The following is a 20051-nucleotide window of genomic DNA, read 5'->3' on the forward strand; positions in this document are numbered from 1 at the left end:
TTTTAGTATAACATTTTTGCAATGATTTTTAAATTAAAAAAAGGTTTAAATTAAAAGCAGTACTTAGTACAGCAACATGAAAGAAAATTTATGAATATATATTATATATATATATATATATATATATATATATATATATATATATATATATATATATATATATATATATAAAATGCAATTATAGCATTTGTTGTAATGTCTTAATAAAATAAAATAAAAATACCACACTGTGAATTTAAATATAATTTACAATGCAAAAATTCCAATAGTCCTCGAAGTCGAATTGATTTATGCCGTTATTTTCCCTTTTAGTTATGTTAACGTGAAAACACTAAAGGACACTGGATATGTATATAATTTTTTTTATTTATTTAAGTTAATTATTTTCTGTCATTCAAACTTTCGCAATATCTATAAAACAATGAACAAATACAAGCGCTGTACAGTTGACCAAATCACTATAACTGCAACTGAATGTGTAAATGTACATGCATGGACATACATACTGTATATACACACATATACACTATTACAACTGTTGACCCCATGCTGTTTCCTTTGCCGTTTAATGCAACATCAAGATCTTCCTAAAATTGGAGGAATTCAAGGAAACTAAAGAGACAAAATAGTTGGGGTCACGTGTCCTTCATTAACTAAAAATGAGATGGTTCTATTCTGGATTAGAAGGGTTTCCATATTCAATCAAACAGCAAATGACTTTGGCACACTGTGCTATGTAAACATTTCATCCAATTCAAAGATTAGCCATCGTGTATTGCTCCAAATTTGGCTGAGTTCTTCTTCAAAATAAAACCTTTAAACCATTTCATAGGCTTCTCCTTTTATGGAGAAAGGTGGTGTGATTCACTATGGCAAAACTGCAGTCCACACCTACACCTGCTTTCCCGTCTGACTACAGGAAACCTGGTGACGCTACAGAACACAGGTAGGTGGACTGATTTTCTCCCTAAAGGCCGCACAATCTGAAACATCAAGACAGAGAGTCTTCCATGTGTTTCTGTTGCTGTCTTCATACTCACTATTGGAGAACTGAGATTCTGGGACAACACAGGGTGGTGCAGACCAATCGAACATATACAAGTCTAAGATTAACATAACACATACTGCTGATACATGAGCAAAGCTGACCGAAAGGCAGTCAGAGACTCATTTAGTCTGGAATTCCTAGCCTACAATAAGTTAGTCAGAATGCTACGGCGTTATACATGAAAGGTAGGTGGGTTAACTGATTCGGGTTCACATATCACAGGCTTCTTTGTCTGTTGGATTTACAGTAACAAGTTCTGTTAAGATCAACTGAAGTACCACAATAATTCACAAGGTTTGGATGTGAAAAAAAGTATTTTGGGCGATGAATTAAATGGTAAATAAAAAGACACACAAACAAACAAACCGTGTTGGGTTTCTCCATCGCGAATCCAGATGCTTCTCAAATGCGAGTTTTGAAAGCTGCTTAGAAACACACTCGCACGCGCACACACAAAAAAAAACCCTCACATTTTCTTTACAGTATCATGGATAACAAAGGCAGTAACTTTTAACCATGAAAAGAAGAATGAGAATGCTCAAGTAATGACATAATGTGCCACGTTTTGCCAAAGCTGCTGAGGATCATGATTGATCTTGAGAATAAAACATCCAGGACTTTAAGGAGGCAGAAAAAGAGCCTTTCCAACGCCCATGTTATGATCCAGAACACTTACTGCACAAAGCCAGAAGAAATCATGGAAGATGAGGAGTAATACACATATCCGTCTTTGTTCAAAACACAGACGAGAGCAAAGCTTCAGATCAGCCTCTGATTGGAGTTACCAGGTTATTATTTTTTTTACATAATACACTTGGCGAAGTAAATAAAGGCTACATAGAATTAAGAAATAAATGATTACTGAGAAAAATGTGGCTGAGAAACTTTTTTTTTGTGTTTGAAGACATGTTTTAGATTTGTTAGCAGCCAGTGCTACAGTAAGTGAATCCAGCAGTCACGTTGTGTACAATGCCTCGGTTCTCCTTTAGAACACACCAGGGGCCCTTACGGAAAGCGGGTTGAATCTTTACACATTGCACCTTTAACAGAAAAAGACAGGTCGACAATTTAATAAGAACTAGAAAATAACAAAAATGGTCTCTTGATTTTTTTCCTTCTCCCTGCTCTTCTTGCGTGCGCGCCGTGAGCCGAAAAGCACGGGGTTGTGCGCCGCTGTCCTCCATGGTACAAGTGCGTCTGTGTCGTTGCACGCGATAAATGAGTCCTCCCCTCAATCCCCTGAGCCCTCAAATGAAGCCAAACCCAAACTACAACAACTTGAAATCCAGTCTGATCACAGCGCAGGAAGGGAGCCTCCGTAAAACGTCATTTACATTCAACAATATTGGTAACATGACTACAAAAATAAAAGGAAAAGAAAATGTGCTGGAATTCAAGAAAATGAGACATGAAAAGGCGAAAAATAAGAAAAGACCAAAAGAAAATGGATCCTTTGCGTCGGAAAATGGGAAGATTAAATCCAAAAATGGATCCGATACAGTTTAGACACTTAAAAGATTCACTTTCCAAGAACTGGACAACAGATGAAACAGTGAGGTATATAGTTAGATGGAAATAGTCATCATCATCTTGTTTGTGTTTTCATTGCCCGTGGCCCTAGAGGACCACCAGACCGCACCGTGGCGGCCCCGAGTCTGTATCTGGGCAGAGATTATCTCTGAGGGGCGAGTGCGTGCCCAACGCGGGCTGTCCGAGGGCGAGAAGGGGAGGGCTGTGATGGTCGGTGTCGAGCTACGGCTGAAGGTTGAGAGTGAACTTCCACTGCTGGGTGAGCGACGGACTGCACACCTCCACCGTCAGACCGCCGTTCCGCGCACTCCGGCTGTCCAGGCATAGATTGCTGCCGACGTGCCGCAGTTTAGAGTTGTTGTCGACCTGCTCCCATTTCTGCAACAGCGAGAGAGAGATGATGTTAAAAATCTGAGCAGCAGGTGCTTCCTCTGAACCCCTGCTTTGAGCACAGCATGCTCACCTGTCTGCTGTCGTTCTCCCTGCAGCCCTGCAGTTTGATCTGGGAGCCAGCGGTGCGATCCACCACCGTCAGGCAAAGGTCCATGTGTTTTACTGATTTGTCTTTAGTCAGGGCCCATTCCTGTTTATCAGAAACATAACGTGCATTAATTCCACATAAATCTACACAGGAACTTGAACAAAAAACGAGTTTGGCGAGATGCTGCCACTTTCTGAAATGAACATGGATAAGGTTACATGAGATACTTTTGAGAAGTTCTGAGATGTTATGCAGTATGCTATAATCTATCCAAAAAGCATGCTGCTAATTCTTCTATAATTATGCAGCTTTTATGATTTCATATGAAGGTAAAAAAATAAGTGGGGGAAAAAACAAACATACATACATAATTAGATTAACAGGCAATTATATGCATTTATTTGTTATTGACTTTCAGTCCCACTAGGCAAGAGGGAAGATTATATATTAATCAGAAATAGAAAATATGCATAAGGGTGCTATCACACTTGGCTTGATTGCTTGGGTCGAACCAGCGGTCGATTGCTCCCCCCCCTCTCTTTCCTCCGCTGGTCTCTGATCACATTATATTATTTTAGTCCAAACCGCAGTATCATCAAACGTGCTAGTGTGAAAGCACCCTAAGAATTAAGCACCTTTTAAATCCCACAGACCTGCACACTGTGAGAAGGTAAAATCTGGTAAGGTAATCCAGAAACTACCGTGTGGCCCTCACCGATACGTCACTCACCCTCCACAAGTGCTTTATTCCTTTCAAACTAACCCAAACTCCCTGGTGAGTCCATCACCCAGTGTTCCGCCGCCACACCAGACATAAGAAACATGTTTTCAGTACCTGAGGTCGGATTGGTACCTGATTGCCCCCTGCATTGTGGCACTCATACACCCCCACCACACCATCAGCAAAGTGCCCCAGTGTGTCCAGACAGTTCTGGCCCTGCTGTAGTGCTCCAAAAGCTATGTCCTGATGATCTGGGACCCTAAACAAGACAGACATCAAGTTAGGTATGATCGAGCTACCTTTGAAATGTAGTCTCTGGATGCAGACTGAAAGGATTCCAAAAGCTATTTTTATTATTCCCGGGTCATACACTCACCGTAACTCAGGATAGACGTTCTCAAGGTACCACTTGAATGGTTTGCATCCTAACCTCTTCTTCATTTCCAGCCTGCTTTGAATGCTGCAGATGAGGAGGAAAGTTAGTCATGTGGAGTTCATTTCAACTTTCTAAACCAGGGTTATTCAATTAAAGTTCCAAGAGCTCCAGTATCTATATTTCCTTTCCAGCAGAGGTCTGGAAAATAATTTTCTTTAAAAAAATATATATATATCTGGTAGCCATAGTACTATGAAAAAGAAGTATCTTTTCGAGGATGAAAATCTTGGGCACCAAGAATAAAAGTGAAGTTTAAGAATATAAAAAATAATAATATTAAATATTAATTCATATTAAAAATAATTTACCAAAAAAAGTAAATGTTTCTCCCCATTGGATATGAACATAAAAAGGTTAGATTAAATGTTTTATCGGGCTAATAGAAGGCCTTGGGACTGTTGACCTCTTAAGAAAAGTATGGACCAATTTTTTTTTCTTTTTCTTAAAGTCATAAAGTATTAAAAACAAACAATATACATAATCTAATAATCGAAACTCATCATGAGGACAAAATGAAGAGAAGTCATTTAAAAAATAAATCTCTAAATCATTTTCCAAATTATAACATTGTTTACTATGAAATGCTTTTAATATGCTGATTAATAATTCTAAATGTATGCGAAAAAAAAAAAAAAAACTGTCTAAAGGTGCCATGGGTTAACTTGTCACAAACCTGGTATTAGTTAAATAGTTAAACAGTCGGACGGAGTCATCTGTTTGATCAATACATTTTTTTTCGCATTCTCTTATTCTCCAGTGTTTTTGTAAAAGTATATTTTGCTGCTCACCGTGTTTCTGCTACTGCCGTTAAAATAACCGCGTCGTCTGCAGCTCTAAATGTGGCACTTTAAATCTTTACCAGGACAGAGAAGCTAAGCGCGCAGAATGGAAAAGGCTTGAATGCAGTGTGTTTGGCTCTAGATAAAAATATTAGAGTGTAATATTTTGAATATGTAGAGGCGAATGATCATTACTGTACACAACCCTGAGCGCTTGTGGTGTGAACAGCTTTGCTGTTTTGACATGCTGCTCACTTTAAAATGTAGAAACCGTAATTAAGATGACGCAATTGAGAGACCAATGAGCTTCTCATTGTAAATATGATTAAAACGTCCTATTACCCAGTTTCAAACTTTTCTCTTATGTATAATATTTGTCAATTAAGGCAGATACACTTACTTGCCATAGGGCACATTACGGGCTGAGGGCACAGCAGCATAGTAGAAATTCTTGAAATCGTCCATCCAAACTTCTGCCGCTCGCCTTGTGTTCCTATAAAGACATAGTGACACTGATGTTCTGCTAATGACCATAACATGTCCACTACATTACTAAATCTAACTTCAACACTAATGGACCTTCTGCAGCACATTACAGGGTGCTTTATAATTATGACAGAATGTCACTTTAAATCTCAACTGCACTGCCTTACAACAGCCCACTTTTCACTGGCTGCAGTCGTGGATTCACCCACTGGATGGCGCACGTGAACCAGACTACTAAAGGGCCCATTTTGCTTTAACAAATCACAAAATGATAAATAAAAAATAAATAAAAGAATTGTTCTTTGGCAACTGTTCCGCTGTTCTCTCTGGGTGCTCAGTGGTAGTGTTGTAGTACTCGAAACCGGTCTTGAGAACATTTTTTACAGGTCTTGGTCTCGAACTTAGAGGACTCAGGATTTTATCTCAAAACCAGTCAAGACCACAACTGCAAGGATATCACTAAATTGCTGGTGCACTGTCTGATTTAACATCATTGATATGATTTGATGTAAAACGTATTGCTTAAAATGCAATCAATAACTTCTTTGAAATGCGTTTTCTTTTGTTACTGTGCTGCCGGGTTCAAAAGCAATGCAGCAGTGTCTTAAAAATGTCCCAAATTTATATAAATGACCAAAAAAATCTGATATGTATTTTTTTTATTATAATAGAATATAATTAAGCAATATAACAAGAGCAAGAGAGCTGTTTTCATAAATACAAGCATGATTGCAAATGATATTGATTTGAATAAATGTTCAATGAACAAGAAGTTATTATTAAATGCATTTTAAACTGTGCTAACTTGGCAACGTTTCGTTATTAAAATAATCAGCTGCTTTGAAAAAAATCGGTTGAATAAATGATTCTGTGAATGTTAAATTATAAAATAATGTTTTAATGTTAAATTAATCTTAACATTATTTATGAAGGTGTACTTGTACTAATTCAGATGCAACTTCTTTCAGTGGTTTGATTGGTATCAGCGCTATAGTGTCTTACTATTCTAATTACATTTATTAACTAAATATAAGTAATTTCTCAGATAGTAGATATGGATCTTTTAGATGATTTTAAAGGGTTAGTTCACCCAAAAATGAAATTGATGTCATTAATGGTCTCGGTTTAGGTGATCTTGACTACAACACTACTCAGTGGTTCTCAAACCTGTCCTGGGGACCCCACACCACTGCACATTTTTGTATGACTCCCTCATCAGACACACCCAATTCAAGTCTTGCAGTATCTACTAATGAGATGAGCTGAATCAGGTGTGTTAGATGAGAGAGACATGCAAAATATGCACTGGTGGGGGGGTCCCTAAAACAGGTGTGAGAACCACTGCTTTACAGTCACTTTTGATCAATTTAATGCAGAATAAAAGTATTAATGCCACTCAAAAAATGTGTTTACTAAACCCACTTTTTTTAATATAATATAATATAATTAATATAATATAATATAATATAATATAATATAATATAATATAATATAATATAATATAATATAATATAATATAATATAATATAATATAATATAATATAATATAATATAATATAATATAATATTATGGTGGATACCTGGCAAACACAGTGCCGCTGCCCCCTGGGAATGTGTATGGATGCTGTTTCCTGAAGACATGACCCACTCGACTGCAGGGAATGATCTCCAGGCTTCCTCCGCACTGCCAGACCCGAAATGAGATCTCTGAGAAGCACAACAGAGGTCAGAGATTAATAAGCCACATCATCATATAACGCACAAACAATCAGCTCATAAATGCAGATTTCCAAAGTGCCAAAAGTCATAATAGCAAGTGTGTGACATCTAAACAAACAACAACACTCCTCTTCTGTGCAAATTGGCCTTTGCAAACTTCTCAGACGCGTGCAAAATACAATGTTTTTCCAGGCTGAAGGATCATTTCAAGAGTTCTTGTAAACTTTTCCACAAGCAGCACAGCTGAGAAAAGTGCTGTGTTTGTGGAATGAGTCGGAATTTCTTTCAGAATCCATCATGCCACAGACATTATGTCAAAACCTGAAAAACTCCACCTCATTGACTCTTACACTGCAGTTTCTATTCAAGTCTCGATGCTAATAATATAAAGCAATAGTTCTTCTGTGGTGACCTGAATTGCCCGTTAGATGGGCACATTACTTTTTGGCTGAGTAAGGCATTATCTCATTCAATCTGATGATAGAAGCATCATGTTCTCATATTCAGTATTCATATACGGTGGCGCCACAAAGTATGTGAACACTTAAGCCACACTCGTGACACAAATCCATAAATTTCAATGCATTAAATTAAATTAAATTAAACCATGTGGCCTTTGTAAACTATCAATACTAGACTTTTTTCCAAACATGAGCCATTTTTGCATGTGACCAACATCCTTTTAGAGGATGTATGAAGTCACACTGCCTTCAGACCCTCATAAATAGCCCCCTACTTACAAGTTCATAAGCAGAAATTACAAAGCGATATGCATTCAAGTGACTTTAGTAGGAATAAAAATGAATGCATTAAACAATTTACAATTTCTTTCTGTCTTTTTGGGCAATCTGCCTGTCCCAGCGCAACAGATGAAATACAGGGCATTTAGAGAAATAAAGCCTTCACTCACCGAGATTCTCTCCGCCCCACACGTCCATCATCATGTCATACTTCCCCAGCTCTTCAAAGTAGTTCTTATCCATTACAAAGAGGCCGCCGGCAATCATGGGAGTCCTGGACAACATAACGCAAAATATGTATCGAACCAAACATAGAACTTCCATAATTCATAGAACCTACTTTCTATAAAATGTATACCAAGTAATTATCACACACCGGCGAAGCGTTTTGTTTTAGTGGCCATTTGCGTCTTTACAAAACTCATTTTGCTCTCTGATACTGTGATAGAGCAACCTGATCAGAGCCCCATAAACAAAGTCATTAAACAACACTGGAATCATTAAACAAGAATGCAGAGTGCTGTGTCATGAAGACTTTTACACAACACGTCCCATAAACGCACAGTCAAGAGAATCCGCGCTGTTTATTATCTTAATGTACTTTTAATGTACCCGCTGCACGGTGATTGAGATTTCACATCACAGCAACGCACTGTCCCTACAATCTCCCATTTCGGTCGCTTTACACCTGACTTTCTCTTTCCCACTCGCTTTTAGCTGTTAATGATTCGAGTCGCTGCCTGGAGGATGGCCTTTTTACAAATAAGCAAGCAAGCAAGTACATGGAGAACCTAACTGTTTTGTTTTTTACAAGGAATCCATGGAATCCTTTTCTCATATTGACAGCAGAATTTTACATTCGTTTGTTGTGAAATGTTTGAGAGCATAGAAGTTGGACAAGGAAATCTTTTTAAAATATACAAATAAAAGCCAATTCTGCTATTATTATTAAATAGTATGCTCTCACTTTATATCAGGTGGCCTTAACCGCTATGTACTAACATTTAAATTAATCATTTGATACAATGAACTTACTGTTTTTACATTGTACTTATACCTGCATGTAATTATTACATCTGTAATTCATTTCTGTTGTTACATTACACTGTTGGCACTTCCCTTACACCTAACCCTATCCTTAAACTTACCCATACCACCACCCCTGTCCCTAACTTGACCCGCATCCCACCTCAATATCAGCAAAAGTGCTTATTGTGTTCAATACAATATGAACACAATAAGTACACTGCACTTGTTTTTTTATGTAAGTACATAGTAGTTAAAGCCACCTAATATAAAGTGGGACCAATATTATAATAGTATATAAATAATACTGCCAGTATTTCAAACAGCAGATAAGACTATTTGCATTTGCTTAAGGAAATACCAGCGCTCGTAAGTCAACAATAATAATGTTAGGCAAAATTAACCAAATAATCCTGGATACATAACTGCTGATGTTTGTAAACCATTCACAGTTCAGTGTGCAAATATAACACTGACATCATCCTTAGTATTCTCTCAGCACTGCCAGTTGGCGATAGATTGCACACCTATAGTACAGTTTGTATAAGAGAGTCTGTACATTAAGCAATTGACAATGAATTAATCAGAGAAAGTTGGGGAAAGATAAAAAAGCAGCTTCCAAGTCAGCTGACAGCCATATGTCACCAGGTTATTCATCCAAAACATTTGAGAAAGAAGATATTTAACTAAAGAAGAATTCTTACTTGATAGGAGCAATGGGGTTCCCTTGCCGTGCCCGTCTTTGTTCCAGGGTCATGTAGTCCCATTTAAAAACTAGATTCCAATCAAACCCTGGATAAAGATTAGACATTACATTAGGAATGAAGTCTGATTTTAAATGTAGGTTCAATGCCCTGCTCAGCCATGTGTCAGGTTAACGAAAGAGGGGAGCATATTAATGATACTGTAATTTCCCTGATAAAAAGACTGAGGTTTTGTACAGAACAGCATCCTACAATGCCATTTTAAAATTATGCAACATGTACAGTACATTGTGCGCAGTTTACAAATGTTTGCATGCAACATTTTTACATAAAACTGGCTTAAAACTACATTTGCATTTCCAGTAGGAAATACCAGTGCTTGCCTGACAGCAAGAGAATAGTATTTGAACTGTTTTAGGCTTTGGTTCTGTGTAAATTAAATGCTGTATTTATAAACCTTGCTGCAGACACAACACTTGACTTAACGTCTTGTTTTCGGTCAGCTGTACAAAAGTATCAACATTCAGGGCCCTATTTTCACGATCTGAGCGCAAGGTCTGAAGTGCATGGTGCAGGTACACTTTGGGTGTGTCCGAATCCACTTTTGCTAGTTTAACAATGGAACAAAACGGTTGGCGCGGCAGGTGCACGCTCCAAAAGGGTTGTAGTCATGGGTGTGTTTTGGGCATTACGTGCAATAAATCAATCAGAGTCTCCGCTCCCATTCCCTTTAAAAGCCAGTTGTGCTTGCACCATGGCAGATTCGACATTTACATGGTGGAATTTGTGAGTGTGTGTGTGTGTGTGTGTGTGTGTGTAATAAGCAGAGTGGACGGGAGTTGTGCACCCATCTATAGGTGCATACTAATGTGCCCTTTAAATAACAAAATAATAATGCACTATTGACTTTAGACCAGGTTTTGGTTGGTCAATGGTGCAGTTGTTTTCAGTTGCCTCAAAATAGCAACGCGCCAACAATGCGCCTAAACAAACATTGTTTTCAGGGCACGAGTGCATTTGACATTTAAACATGGCACTGGACGTGAAAATGATAACTGCATCGGGCTGAAAGAAACTATCAAAAAAAAATACTTGCATCGTGCCTGCCATAGCATTGCGCAAGTTGCATGATAGGATCCATAGTGAGTGCTGAACATTTCATAAAATGTAAGTTTCAAATTTCTTAAGTATACTGATACAAAACCTACAAAAGTTTAAACAGGTTAAGCATTATAAGGGTCTAAATGTAGCATATCAAAAGCCGTGTTTTCACCGTGGGAACTATCCTCAGGAACTAGGGACTTTGAGGTGCTACACTGTGTGTTTTGACCGCCGGAACTAGGGTCTAGATAAAGTTCAGGGTAAAAATTCTCAGTCAAAACTATGAAAGCCTAGCCTAGAAATCTAGACGCACCCTAACGGCAGCAAATCTAATCTGCCCGCGAGTGTCGTCTAGCAACTCTCAATACCCTTCTGAGCTGTAAACGCCAAACTCTGGTCAGGCCAATCACATCGTGTATAGAGTCGGCGGGCGGGGCCATAATGACAATGGCCGAGTTGAGTTGCGTGCTTCTAGTAAACACAGAAACTGGCGAACGGCGGCCTCTCCAATCAGCTTTGACCGCGACTCTGGAAGACTTGGAGTTAAGCTTTTCTCTGAGAAAAGAACAAAGAACGGCACTGAAGTCATTCTTAAAAAGGGAAGATGTGTTCGGAGTTTAGCCGACCGGATACGGTGAATGTTTAATATATCAAGGAGCTCTGCTTCACCTTCATTGCTCTGGTTGGTTGTAGCGCTCTCCTATCGCGTGCAGAGGGAGTTTGAAAGACAACCGTTTATCCCGCCCCTCGGATTGAGCCCTGTGTATGGGGAGTTTCCAGACCAAACATCTTGATGTGGGTCTGGCTTGTCAGGCTACTGAAAGCCCGTTTCCTCCACTACATTTTTTTTTTTTTAAAGTAATTGCAAATTTATCACAATTGCCATTTATAAAGTCACAATTAATAATATAAACACAATATAAACTCGCCACTGCATGATAAGAGTCACAATTCTGACTCTCACAATTGCATGATATAACGTCAGAATTCTGTTATGTAAAGTCAGAATTAATTCTGTTATGTAAAGTCAGAATTAATTCTGTGATAAAGTCAGAATTCTGTGAAATAAAGTCAGAATTATGACTTTAAATCACGCAATTGCTAGTTTATATCTCAGAATTCTGACTTTATAATTCGCAGTTGTGAGAAAAAAAGTCAGAATTCTCAGATAAAAAGTCACAATTACTCTTTTTTTTTTCTTCATTATTTAGTGCCGGAAACGGGCTTCCATACAAAATGGCCCTGCTTGCAAGGTAGTACTTTTTCAAAGTTCAGGAACTTTCAGGGGTGGGACCTTGGATTGGTTCACACAGCATTTATTTTCAAGTGAAAAAAATTCCTGGAAATACGTTTCTGGGACAAATTGTTCCGGGTCATTTTCGGCTAAAGTAACCTTTAATACCGTTTAAAAAAATTTGGTATGGTTTTACATATTACTTTTTAAAAAAAGGAAAGGAAAAAGGTAGTATACAATGAAAAAGTAGTATACAGAAAATTCTAGATGAACACCACTATGCTTTTAACATTTGAGGAGAAAGTCTGAATGCCAGTTAACCAGCACATAGACCTCTCATTTAACCAGAATGTGCTGGAAAAAAGCCTTCATAAATAAAATGATATTTATAACCAATGCTGCTTTATAAAATACAGTGACAACCAACATGGATTGATCAATTTCCATATTTCCCAGTGTATCTAGAAGCCTCGGAGCTCACAGTAAAAGATATTCCACTCAGAGATAGAGAGCCATTATGCCTAAAACCCCCAGATAAAAATCAATCAAATGCTTTCCATTCCAAAAGGACATTTCCTCTTTTTGAGATTCATCGTGCTCTCTCACATGCTCATCATTCTCTCTGTATTGCTCTCACTCCAAACATGCATTTAAACACACACCACGCACATTATAGTCCTGCACATGAAATATAACAAGTGACATCTGCTGTATTATCCACATGCATGAATGGATGCAATCATATCACATACACACAAACAGCTCAGGATAATGATTTCACTGTTGTGTTAAAATAAGAGCTGATGAAAGAGATTTACCTCCTTTAAGATCTGCAGATGCCCCCACGTACTGGAAATTGTCCATGTTAATGACATCTATGATGGGCGACACAACCCGAGTCTTATCCTGCAGAGAAGAATAAATGATGAGAAGCTGGGCTGACAGTACAATGACAGTTAGAGCACAAGCATATGAAAACAGATTTCATCCTTCAAAGATGTATCAACTGTTTAGAGACAATAGAATTAAAAATCGCTGAAAGTCCGGACACATGCTGATCATGGAATTAAGAAATGTGCACTGCTCTGCCATTACGAATCAAGGCGGATCCATCAGAAATACCTAGGAAAATCCCATTAATCTCGTGAGCTTCGCTGACACACCACTGGAGTATTTAAAGTCAAGTACCATGAGTTAACACTCCAGAAGAGACAGGCAATCGAATCTACGTGACAGGCATAGAGAATTTAACACTAAATATAAATGTATCGCTCCTCAGACATTGCTCCAATATTCAACATGACAATTCTGGGACACCCTGACTAATCAAATCATTCCAACAGTGGCTTCACCTCTGAATTAACAAATTCATTTGACACAGTGATGTAATGTTTCCACATGGCAATTTTTATATATATTTTTTCTAAAACATATTTTATGTAAATATGGTTTGTTGTATTAATGCAACCCATTATATACATGTATTTAATAAATTAAACATTTATATGTTTTTATCTTTAGTTGATTATGAAAGTCAAATTGTTTTGGTGAATGAAAATGCTTAGATTACTGTTAACTTGATATTCTACTGTATTTTACTTCTTACGTTAAATACTTTGAAACAACAAAATCAAAATCATTTGGTTAAAATGATAGTTACTGTGATAGAAAAAAACATTTGAGCAATTAAACACCAAATTAAGAAAATTAAATAATACCTAACTTTATCAAAACCATGCTTAACAGTAGTGATATTTTACATCTATACGTCTAGTGACGGGAAAAGAGAAATTCTGAAAGTAAAAAATAAGGGGTTTTTCCTCACTTAATTGAGTTTATTCAGTGAATGATACAAAAATGACAGCAATGCGTTTTCTAAATTATACCATGGCAAATTTTGCCTATAAATAAAATTGTTGTCAACTATTGGCTTCATTAAGACATGTTTAGCAATATATATAGAAAATGAATATAATCAAAACAGAAACATATTTTTGGCTTCATCGCTGAGACCTATGTACATTCACTGGAAATTCACAGCATGTGGTTTGTATTAAGACGAGTAATGATAAAAAATAATATACTGGAATAACTCAACCGGATGAGTTGATGCAACAAGTGAAATGAAAAAATTATAACATCAAAACCCATTAAAAACAGATGATTCAGTAGGAGTTCTGCTCTTGACAAGACGCATACATTTTCAATTATAATAATTATTTCGGTTCAGCATAAGTTCTGTGTAAAGGTACTTATCCAGAACAACATTTAATTCATGCTCTGCATAATCATCATCATGACATGCTCTGCTAAATTATGGGGTCACAAAACAAACTTGATTATGTGCTTATCTGGGTCATCTAATTGGAAATTAAAACACCTAACCATATAAATGGGGTTATGAAACTTATTACTACATTTATTCCTGTAATTTTTACTTCAAGTGTCTTGTTCTCCTACTCCCTGTAATTTATTATGAGTCAAACGTCTTGAGGTAATAGAGTAATTATGTTTGCCTAGGGATGGAACTGAAGCAAATATTTCTTTAGGGTCAGTCTGATCCTGAACCAGACCGGACCTGCACATTCACAGGGTGTTAACAATTGTATTCAACACCTGTGAATACACACACACAGAGATCTTATCGATACCCTAGACATGTTGTTCTAACATACTCTGTGTTGGATGGCACTATTTTCCCTGCATACTTTTCTTCATGGCTTGTTTGAGAATTGTTGGCAGTCAACAGCAGGATTGGACTCAAACAGGTATAATGATATGGCACTGCAAGCAAAGTTAGTGCTTCAAGACAGACAGCCAAAGAAAACACTAACTTCTCATCCACTATTCTCTTTTATCGTCTTGGCCTGACATTTGCGATTGCAGTATGCTTAGCGTATGCTGCTGTAATGAGCATGTTTGATTAATATAGCCTCCAAAAGCAATGGTTAATTTGCCAAAATCTGAGAATTGTAAAACCCAACATTTCTCTGCTTGTTTAAAAGAAATAAGACAAAAAAAAAAAAAAACATGGCTGACCTCAGCAACCCTTTCTAGAAGGGGCTCCAACCAGTGTTCATTACACTCGCAGTGGCTGTCAAGGAAGGTCAGTACATTGGCCGTGGCTGCATCCGCCCCTCTGACTCGGGATCGCATCAAGCCTGAAAATATACAACACACACACACACAGGGTTGAGACTCAAATCACTGATGCAATCTGAACTATTCAGAAGGTGCAGAAGGTTGTTATCCCTGTATCCTAAACTAATGATCTACAACCCAGTGTGCAGGAAACCACAATTATAGTCTGGTACCTTGTTAACAAGTTTGGTAAAAAGTAGTTTTGGAAAAGGTAACGATATGATGCTCATCTTGGCGAGGAATTATGTTTATTATTGGTGAGGTATTAGGTCAGTTACAGGATGGCTGAAGGGAATGTATACAGGTAGACAAAAATCATCTGTTGAACATAAGGAAAAAGGAGAAACCCTGACAATATCAGTATTGCATCATGAAACAACCAAACCAAACCAAAGTTGTCATCATACTTAAGTAATTTGGAACTATTTTGGACAAAGTAAAGAAAACACTTTATACCGAAATGAATAGGATTTTAAGTGAAATCTCATCTAGTAGCGTATGAGGACAACTAAGAGTCCATTAAAAAAAACACTAAGAAAAAAATAATAATTAACCAATTTGCTTCTTTATATCACAATAAAATCAATAGGATTCTGTACGAGTACATTTTTTATTCTTACACCTGCAAGCCATGTAACCTTATTTCACTATGAGCTTCACCAGAGACCGAAAGTTTAGTTCTTGGTTTCCTTACCATCCAGTAATTTGTGTATCAAAAGACGTTTGAAAGCAAATACAGAGAGCTTGTTTAGTTGGACTGGAATTGGATTTGAACAAAAGGTTTTGGAAGCAAATAAACAAACTGTAGTTTTGGCTACGGAAAAGCAGTTTTTGCTCGACAGATATATAAAACACCTTCCAAAAATACACTCCAGCTCAAAGCAGACCATTTGCCTTTCTCTCCTTTTATTTTCTCCATATTTGCACCTATGAAGCACGCCGTGCTTTTAATGACTTCATGCTGAGGCTGGTTACAATTAGTCGCAATAGTAAAACTTCAGCTAGTTTTAAAGGATGCCCAGATTTTAATGACTAAATAAGAGCTGATAGCAAAGGACCCACTCGAACTGACATATTAACTTGGGAATAGTTTTGATTAACAGTGTTCACTGTGATTCGGAGAGAAATCACTCACCCTCTCGGCGATCGTTCCGTAGGACTCGGACTTTCTCGATCTTCCCGAGTAAGGCACCATCTTCAGCTGAAAGTCCAGAGAAAACATTGTGTCAGCTCAAGTAATTAGGGCAACACATCTAGTCTATTTTATATGCTGTAGTTAATATACTCAGGAGAACTGTGGTGAGATGTGCCACCTCCTTAATCTAGAAAAAGTCTGCACAATTTTTTAAAAGTCACCATATATTTAGAAAGGGCACATCTTATTCAGCAGCATATAACCAAGAGATGCACTTCTTTTTGGCCTTGAGAAACTTTAAAGGCATGGAAGTGTGGGCCAAATTTCTTTGAAAAATCCAAGGGAGAGCTGGCAAAGAGAAAACCACCAGAAAATGATCAATGTTTAGCTACTCCATCTCAAAGGAAAATGAAAGGAGCAACATTTCTTATTTCCTTAAAACACTAATGGATTGCGTCCCTTTTTTGATTTAAATTTCCTTTGCTCTATCTTACAAATGCTTCTAATTTTAATTAATAGCAAACCCGCTGAAATATAATCAGGTTAATTCGTTTGTCCTTACATCTGCCTATAGAATATGATGACTATGAATAGATGCTGACCCCAATCTCTGCAACATTTTGTAAAAACAATAATAAATGAAAATCCTATGGACAGTTCAGAAAGTTTCCAAATAGAAAAGACCATACTTAAAAGCCAATATGAAAATTAGGATCACAATCCGAATCCACACATGTAAAAACACAGAAGAAATGCTAGGACTAATAAGACTTGTGTCTGTCAGGCTCCCTGCAGCAGAGCGTTATAAAGCAGGACAGAACTGCCTTCAGGAAAGGGTTCATAGAGAGTTCAGACATCTGAAGAGGTCAAACAAGGAGTTTGGCATCCAAAAACAAAACGTGTGATGGGACGGGGGGCTCAGGAGCACGGCTGGTACCATGATGACACACTTTAAACAAATCATACAAATCTCAGCTCCGCTGTTGCCATGTCCTGCTATATGGATCGCGTACGATTTATGGTGACAAAGGAAAAAGAGTGTGCAACGATAACCTAAAATATGAGGTAAAACACGGACCAAAAATCAGGATGAGCTGTAAAAAGATTTTATATGATTATGAGATGATTTATATAGTTCTGGGCCTTTTTATTTGACTGGGGGCTAAAGATGAGAGCACTTACAGTTGTCACTGAAGTCATCCACTAAGATGATCTCTTTGACCAGATGAAGAGGACTCTTCTTCAGCACACTAAAGACAGGGAAAGAGACTGGGCTGAATGGATGTGTGGACGTTCCCAAGTTGATGAAGCATTACATTTATGAAAAGTTACACTTAAGACTTTTACATTATAAAGTACATATTTTTTTTAAAAAATGCTGTTGAATTTTCTAACCAAAGAATCTTGAAAATAATGTGGCAGTTAGTTGTTAGTTTCTACAAAAATATTAAACAGCACAACTGTTTTTTACACTGATAAGTAATATTAAGAATGTTTCTAATTAGGGAATGCACTAATACCAATAACCAAACATTCTTTATATTTGAAAGCTAATAACCAATATATTGGCTGATAAAGCTAAATCAAAATTATCACACTTTTTTAAAAGCCTCACCATTAAAAGCATTAAAAATATATCGGCCAATTATTATTATTTTTAATCGGGCGATAACAATTAAAATGACATTTAAAAACATAAAAAAATTGACATATATCGCCGCTACTGATATTGTGGCAAATATATTGTGCATCCCTATTTCTAATATTTAACAATACTTATTTCCTACTCTATTTATCAAATAAAACCCATTATTGAGCATTAGACACCTTTTAAAAACCCCAAACATCCTACCAACCCCAAACATTTGAATCGTAGTGTACTTCTAATGTGTATGTGATAAAATATTCAACACTGTAGTGTAAATGTAGCCTAATAGACATAAGAGATATGAATTACAAATACCGACAAGAGAAATAACTTCTTATAGTTTTATATCCCATGTATATTATACATCTCAAGTTATTAGAAGTGCATGGAGATCTTAAAAAGAAATGTATGCACTTCTTATAACTTGTAATTCATTACTGAATGTCAACTTAATTTAAAAACATGATGTTTACTTGATTAAGAAATCCTTAAAGGCTAGGCTGCATGTCTTTTCTTTATATTTAAATGTAATAGTTTAAAGAAAAGAGTGTTTTGGCATGGTAAAAACCTACATCATAGTGCATTAAACATTATTACTTGACATTGATTATCCCACCTGACCACAGTGCGCAGCAGGGCTGAACGGGCCTCGTTGTGGAAAGTGATAACCACACTGGACGCGGGAAGATCTGTCCTCCACTGTTTGTGACGACAGCTGAAAGAGAGGAAAAGAACATATTAAGGTCAAGTTAGAAAATAAAACTCCTCTTCTGTTTACTTTCAATGCAAGGAATTTTTATACACTGCAAAAAAAGTCAGAGTCACGTTAGTGCAACTCAAAATATAAAAAATAAATGGTGGCATTTGTATTGAAGGAAAGCACTACACAGTGAAACCCCATTGTCACAACGCTACACCTGAATGAAGTCTCGCGCCCTCAGAGGAGCTCAAAGCCACATTAATTTAATGCTTCTCTGAGGCTGAGATGGACAGGAGGTCATGCATGCTTAAACTCTCTGGACTTGCATCTCCAAACATTCACACACACACACACACACAATGAAGGTTTCAGCCACATACCCGCACATTTTATATCCCGGAGGTTTTAATTTGACAGCCACAGGGCTAATCCTTGGGTTTCCTAGCACCTCTCATTGAGGATAAGAGCGTACAAAGCTTCCTCTGCACTGATGCTATCGATTTTGTGGCCATTGGAGTCTTGGCAGGGGAATCGGGGTCAATTCCTCCTACACTACTGTTAAACAACAGGTCAGGATTGAGAGCCCACCATCAAAGACTCAAAACTGACTTCAGCAAAGGGAGGAGATTACTGTCATCCCTGACACTAATACGACACATCATATCGAATTCCATGACAGCCATAGAAATAACATTCATAAAGGTATGGTGGCCCTAAGGGTTCATCCATGTTTTTTCCCAACTTTAGCAATCTTTCCATCGAAAAGGTGTAGGCATTTCTACTATTTTACACTCTTGGACTTCTACGCAATACATGAACGGGCCAGCACACATTCTAGAGCGGTTTGCTGGAGGTCTCGAGAGAAATAACTGTGCAGTAGGCCATTAATAGAATGGAGGCTTTGACTAGAAGACAAGCACTTTTTAGAGCATATCCCATTGGCACGCTCCCCTCCGCTGGCCTCCAACCACCCAGCGTGGCACCAAATAAACTCTCAAATGCATCCAGTGTTAAAGCTTAAGTCAATAGCTAATAGAATAAACGTTCTGGTGGTTTCAGTGTGTTGAATCCATGCTACTATGTTTTAATTACATATATTGATTAGTTAATCCAAGTAATTGTAGTTAAAGATCAATATTTGCAGAGAAAAATAAAGATTTCAGTAAAATAAGGAAAATTAAAAAACATTAAAAACAACTGCATAGAACAGACAATATGGCATGGCAACTTATATTAGTTAGTTTTTAAAATATATTTATTTGTACTGTCATTATTGTATTTTCTGTTAGCAATTTATTCCATTCCTCATGAATACAAGTTTATTTCTTTTAAATGGCAGGCACCACAGTATCGATACGTTTTCAGATTGATAAGGCATATTTTTGAGCACCAAATCAGCATATTAGAAAGATTTCTGAAGGA

General features: G+C 37.2%; 1 protein-coding gene across 2 annotated transcripts in view; it reads right to left on the reverse strand.

Moving 5' to 3' along the window:
- Positions 1-346: 346 nt before the first annotated feature.
- The window catches only part of galnt2 (UDP-N-acetyl-alpha-D-galactosamine:polypeptide N-acetylgalactosaminyltransferase 2), a 93207-nt gene continuing 73502 nt past the window's right edge, over positions 347-20051 (reverse strand). Inside the window, exons 4-16 of one of the 2 annotated variants that reach the window (XM_067422588.1) lie at positions 18546-18644; positions 17464-17531; positions 16282-16347; positions 15045-15166; positions 12824-12911; positions 9671-9758; positions 8111-8214; positions 7062-7188; positions 5396-5488; positions 4157-4240; positions 3913-4039; positions 3042-3161; positions 347-2956 (exon numbers count right to left, since the gene is read on the reverse strand). In XM_067422588.1, coding sequence (XP_067278689.1) covers positions 2801-2956; positions 3042-3161; positions 3913-4039; positions 4157-4240; positions 5396-5488; positions 7062-7188; positions 8111-8214; positions 9671-9758; positions 12824-12911; positions 15045-15166; positions 16282-16347; positions 17464-17531; positions 18546-18644 — 1342 coding nt within the window. In that variant the 3' untranslated portion in view covers positions 347-2800. Of the gene's footprint in view, positions 2957-3041; positions 3162-3894; positions 4040-4156; positions 4241-5395; positions 5489-7061; positions 7189-8110; positions 8215-9670; positions 9759-12823; positions 12912-15044; positions 15167-16281; positions 16348-17463; positions 17532-18545; positions 18645-20051 lie in introns of both variants that reach the window. The other variant, XM_067422587.1, reaches the window with a different exon arrangement.

Source organism: Pseudorasbora parva, chromosome 17 (genome assembly GCF_024679245.1).
Source record: "Pseudorasbora parva isolate DD20220531a chromosome 17, ASM2467924v1, whole genome shotgun sequence".
Classification (NCBI taxonomy): Eukaryota; Metazoa; Chordata; class Actinopteri; order Cypriniformes; family Gobionidae; genus Pseudorasbora; species Pseudorasbora parva.